General features: G+C 41.6%; 1 protein-coding gene and 1 non-coding gene across 2 annotated transcripts; one reads left to right on the top strand and one right to left on the bottom strand.

Moving 5' to 3' along the window:
- Positions 1–315: 315 nt before the first annotated feature.
- On the bottom strand, positions 316–419 carry LOC120072423 (small nucleolar RNA R71). Its single transcript, XR_005480482.1, has one exon. It is a non-coding gene; the product is annotated as a small nucleolar RNA R71 (small nucleolar RNA).
- Positions 420–1243: 824 nt separating this feature from the next.
- LOC120072024 (uncharacterized) lies at positions 1244–3810 on the top strand. Its single transcript, XM_039024446.2, has 4 exons — positions 1244–1942; positions 2028–2534; positions 2773–3206; positions 3399–3810. The coding sequence occupies exons 1-4, from the start codon at positions 1244–1246 to the stop codon at positions 3808–3810; spliced, it is 2052 nt and encodes a 683-aa protein (XP_038880374.2).
- Positions 3811–5412: the final 1602 nt, after the last annotated feature.

Raw genomic sequence — 5412 nt, 5'->3', positions numbered from 1 at the left:
ATATACCTAATGCCAGATGGGACAAGATTCAAGATGAAATCCGTGATGCTGCAAATGCTCCAAACTGCTAGACAATTTGGGGGTGGTTGTGGCGATATCCTCACGGCCACATAAAACGTTTCCTGGAAACATGCAACTCATTTGTGATTCTTGGAATCACCCCAGAAACGATCAGGCTATCTTTGTTCTCATACTCTTTGCGTGATGATGCAAAGCAATGGGTAAAGCTCTCTAGAGCCTAGTGAGATCACAACTTGGGAGAAGTTGGGGGAGAAATTCATGCAAAAATACTTTCCACCCACCACCAATGCAAGGAGGCGTCGAGAGATCATGAACTTCGAACAAGAAGAAGCTGAAACCTTAAGTGCTTCATGGGAGCGTTTTAAGGGATTGGTCAAAAATTGCCCGAACCATGGATTACCACTAACCATCCAGATGGCAGATGGCAGATGGCAGCTGACGTAGCTGCAGCTGGTGGAATTATGGATAAATCTTACACTGAAGCTAAGGAAATATTAGACCGCATTACTAAGTACAACATGGAATGGGTGGACGATACGTATGACACAAGAGCTAACAGGAAGAGGCGATCTCAGAATGTTAATTCTATCGATTCCAACGCAATAGCCAGACTCTCTGCATAAGTGACTAATATGACAAACCTTTTGCAGAACATGTCACTAGGGAACACATCAAATCAACAGAAGGTAAATCAGGTAGAAACATTCGTGCAGCCCATGGTTAGCTGTGTGGGTTGTGGAGATCCCCATTCCTACGCTGATTGCCCACAAAATCTACAATTTGTATGCTTCATTAAAAATAACCCATTTTCAAATACATATAATCCCGGATGGAGGAACCATCTAAATTTTTCTTGGACAAGAAATCAACAGGAGCACCACCCAGGGGCGAATCAGCAGCAAAGGCAAGGATCGCTGCCTACATTCCAACCAACGCATTAGCCACACCAACAATCCTTTAATAGAGGAGGTCAGGCGTTGAGCTCAGCATCTCCGCTTGAAAACCTATTAAAGGAGTATATCGCCTAGAATGACGCGTTGCTTAAAAGCCAAGCGTCGTCTATGGAAACCTGGAGATACAAGTGAGGCAGATAGTGGGTGAGTTGAAGAATAGACAGGCTGGAGTTTTTCCTAGCAACACTGAAACCCCGGGGAACAATAATGGAAAGGAGCAATGTCACACGGTGACATTGTGAAGTGGCAAAGCTCTTGAAGAAATAACCATGAATCCAAGAAACAACAGTCCTTCAAAAGAACTTAACACACGTTCAATGGAATTAGAAGATCAAGAAGAAAGAACGCCTGAATCCATAAGCTATTCAGAGCCAAGCACGTCTAACGTGAGAAAACCTTCGGTGTCACTGAACGCACCATTCCCTAGATGCTTGATGAAGAAGAATGATGAACAACAATTTAAGCATTTTCTTGAACCCCTGAGGCAATTGCATATCAATATTCCACTTCTAGAAGCCCTGGAGCAAATGCCAAAATATGTCAATTTTTTTAAGGATATTTTGACAAAGAAAAGGAGAGTCAGCGAGACGGAGGTAATTGCGCTAACGCAGGAGTGCAATGCGTTAGTAAGCAATAGACTACCCAAGAATCAGAAGGACCCTGGGAGCTTCAGCGTCCCGTGCTCGATCGGAAGGTTAGATGTAAGACATGCGTTGTGTGATTTGGGAGCAAGTATTAATCTCATGCCACTCTCAATCTTCAAGAAATTGGGAATTGGTGAAGCACAACCCACTTCTGTTACTCTTCAACTCGTTGACAGAATAATCAAGTACCCTGAAGGAAAGATTGAAGACGTTCTCGTAAAAGTTGACAACTTCATATTCCCAGTAGATGTCATCATCTTAGACTATGAAGCGGACAGGGATGTACCAATTATTCTTGGACGCCCCTTTCTAACCACTGGGAAAGTATTGATAGACGTGCATAAGGGAGAATTAGCTATGCGGGCAGACCAATCAAGAAGTGAAGTTTAATGTGTTAAACACATTAAAGTTCCCAGATAGTGAAAAATGTCAACTGAAAAGAATAGAGTTGCCTGAAGAAGAAGTGACCCAAGGCTGCAAGGTCCTCGCGTTAGAGGAAAACATGAAAGAACCCGAGCCGCCAAGTTTGAGTGAGCAGCAGACGAAACCAATGCGTCCATCATTAGAGGAACCACCAGAACTTGAGTTGAAACCATTACCTAGTCACCTTAAATATGCTTTGCTTGGAACAAATAAAACCTTACCTGTAATTATTTTCGCGAATCTCACCAAGCCTAACGAACATTCTCTTTTGCAGATGCTGCAAAAGCACATGCGTGCAATAGGTTGGACACTAATGGACATCCATGGCATCAGCCCATCTTATTGCATGCATAAAATCAGGCTAGAAGAAGGGAAGACGGGATCGATTGAGCCTCAACAAAGGCTAAACCCTATAATGAAGAAAGTGGTCAAGAAAGAAATCTTAAAATGGTTGAACGTAGGAGTAATCTATCCTATATCCGAAAACAGCAGGGTAAGCCCAGTCCAATGCGTTCCCAAGAAAGGGGGAACAACAGTGATAGTCAATAGAAATAATGAACTCATCCCTTCAAGGACTATCATGGGCTGGCGCATCTGTATGTACTATAGGAAACTCAATGCGATAACCAAGAAGGACCACTTCCCCTTTCCCTTCATTGACCAAATGCTTGACAGGCTGGCTGGAAAATTTTTTTTATTGTTTCCTTGATGGATACTCTGGTTATATCCAGATTTTAATTGACCCAGAAGATCAGGAAAAGACAACATTCATTTGTCCCTTTGGAACGTTCACGTTCAGACGCATGCCTTTTGGGCTATGCAACACACCTGGAACATTCCAAAGGTGTATGATGGTAATTTTCTCTTACTTCTTGAAAAAGACCGTTAAAGTCTTCATGGACGATTTCTTAGTCTTTGGAGACTCATTCCAATCATGCTTAGATAACTTGGAGGTCGTCCTCGCTCGATATGAGGAAACAAACCTTGTGCTGAATTGGGGAAAATGTCATTTTATGGTGACTGAAGGAATTGTTTTAGGCCACAAAGTATCTAAAGCTAGGTTGGAAGTTGATGAAGCCAAGATAGATGTCATAGCTAAACTTCTACCACCATCAAATGTAAAATCTCTACGAAGTTTTCTATGGCATGCTGGCTTTTACCGAAGGTTCGTTAGAGGATTTTCTAAAATTGTGCAACCTCTGAGCGTATTATTAGAAGTGAACCGGCCCTACGATTTCAATGACGACTGCTGTGATGCATTTGAAACACTGAAATATGTGTTGACTACAACTCTGGTACTAATAGCATCGCATTGGACGCAACGTTTTCTTCTCAGATGCAAATGATGTTGTAGTAGGTACCATGCTAGGGCAGAAGAAATGAAATTTGATACACCCCATCTCTTAGGCGTCCAAGACACTGAACGACTCACCGGAACACTACACAACCATGGAAAAAAAATGTTGGTTGTAGTGTTTGGCATCGAGAAGTTTAGATCTTATTTAGTTGGTGCGTCAGCAACCATCTATACAGATCACTCAGCCATAAAGTTCCTGATGAGTAAAAAGGACGAGAAACCAAGATTAATAGGATGGGTGCTGCTATTGCAAGAATTTGACATCGATATTCAGGACAGAAAGGGGACTGAGAATCAGGTGGCTGACCACCTGTCCAGATTAGAAAATCAGGAAATGCAAGACCAAGAAAATGAAATCAAAGATTCATTTCTTGATGAAAGCTTGTTCAGAGTTGAAGGTAGGGAACCTTAGTATGCAGGCATAGTTAATTACTTAACTACCAAGCAATTCCCTGGAAACTTCAACTCTCAGCAAAAGAAACGGTTAGTACACGACAGGAAATTTTATTTTTGGGATGAACTGTTTCTCTATAAACAAGGCCCCGACTCCATCATGCGTCGATGCGTTCTGGAGGAAGAAACACAATGCATCCTGGCTAAGTGTCATGACTCTCCTTACAGAGGGCATTTCGGAGGGCAAAGAACAGCTGGGAAGATTCTTCAAAACGGATACTTCTGGCTCACCCTCTTCAAAGACACGAGAGAGTATGTTTGCAAGTGTGACCCTTGCCAACACACGGGGAATATCTCATCAAGGGACACAATGCCCTTGAACAATATTCTTGAAGTTGATTTATTTGATGTCTAAGGCATTTATTTTATGGGACTTTTTCCCCTATCCTGCGGTCAACAATATATCTTACTTACAGTAGATTACGTATGAAAGTGGGTAGAAGCAATAGCTTGTGCCAAAAATGATGTGTCGACTGTTTCTAAGTTTCTTACCAGGAACATTTTCACACATTTTGGAACGCTAAGAGCCCTGATAAATGACGAAGGTACACATTTCATTAACCGCATCATTTCTAAATTACTTGCCAAATATAATGTTAGGCACAAGATCGCTACCGCATACCACCCACAAACGAACGATCAAGCTGAGGTATCAAATTGGGAAATAAAATCTATACTGGAAAAAGTTGTCTATGTATCGCGAAAAGACTGGACACAAAGGCTGGATGAAGCACTCTGGTCATACAGGACTACCTATAAGACCCCTATAGGTATGTCTCCATACTCTTTAGTATTTGAAAAAGCTTGTCACTTACCCCTAGAGTTGGAGCACAAAGCTTTCTGAGCAGTAAAGAAGCGAAATTTAAACTTGGACGTCGCGGGCGATCAACGCAAACTTCAGCTCAATGAGCTTGAGGAGTGGCAGTTGAACGCATACGAGAATAACAAGCTCTACAAGGAGAAGACCAAACGTTGGCACGACCAACGCATTAGTAAGAAAGAATTTGTTATTGGCCAAAAAGTTTTATTATTCAATTCACAATTACGTTTGTTCCTAGGAAAATTAAAGTCAAGGTGGTCAGGACCATTCATTATCAAAACAATCTTTCCCCACGGAGCAGTAGAATTAACGCGGGAGGATGGCACAAATGCTTTCAAAGTAAATGGGCAAAGAGTGAAGCCTTACTTTGAAGATGGCATAGAACGATAAAAGTCATTTGTCGCATTATGCGAAGCGAACTGAGGCTTGTGTCGAAGCATCCTTGCGTTCGCATCGACATATATTCCAAGGACGCTTCCTCTTCCCTAATTCCTTTTTCATTGTGTATTTTATCGCTACGTTTGAAGTTTACTTTGTGTGTTTGTCTTTATGTTTTAAGATTGATTGTTGAATGTTATTGCCTTCGTAGTTAGAGACTTACTTTTTTTTAAATAAAATTAAAAAAAAAAAGTTATGTATAATCGGGATAGGAATAAACGGACGCGTTAGACTTAAATCTATGGTCCAAGTCGAAAAGACGCATCTCGAAAATGCAAAACACTAGAGTGCTTGGAAGCCCAA

This window comes from Benincasa hispida, chromosome 2, assembly GCF_027475165.1.
Source record: "Benincasa hispida cultivar pf3 chromosome 2, pf3_genome.v1.1, whole genome shotgun sequence".
Lineage (NCBI taxonomy): Eukaryota > Viridiplantae > Streptophyta > Magnoliopsida > Cucurbitales > Cucurbitaceae > Benincasa > Benincasa hispida.
Note: the sequence above shows the minus strand (reverse complement) of the source record. Positions and strands in the feature narration are given on the sequence as shown.

What these genes read in the sequence shown, in the direction of transcription:
- LOC120072024 (XM_039024446.2), top strand. Translation starts at nt 1,244, where the DNA reads ATGAATCCAAGAAACAACAGTCCTTCAAAAGAACTTAACACACGTTCA. An exon ending in CCTTTCTAACCACTGGGAAA is followed by an intron (nt 1,943 to 2,027) that starts GTATTGATAGAC and finishes AACACATTAAAG; the next exon opens with TTCCCAGATAGTGAAAAATG. An exon ending in CTATATCCGAAAACAGCAGG is followed by an intron (nt 2,535 to 2,772) that starts GTAAGCCCAGTC and finishes GGTTATATCCAG; the next exon opens with ATTTTAATTGACCCAGAAGA.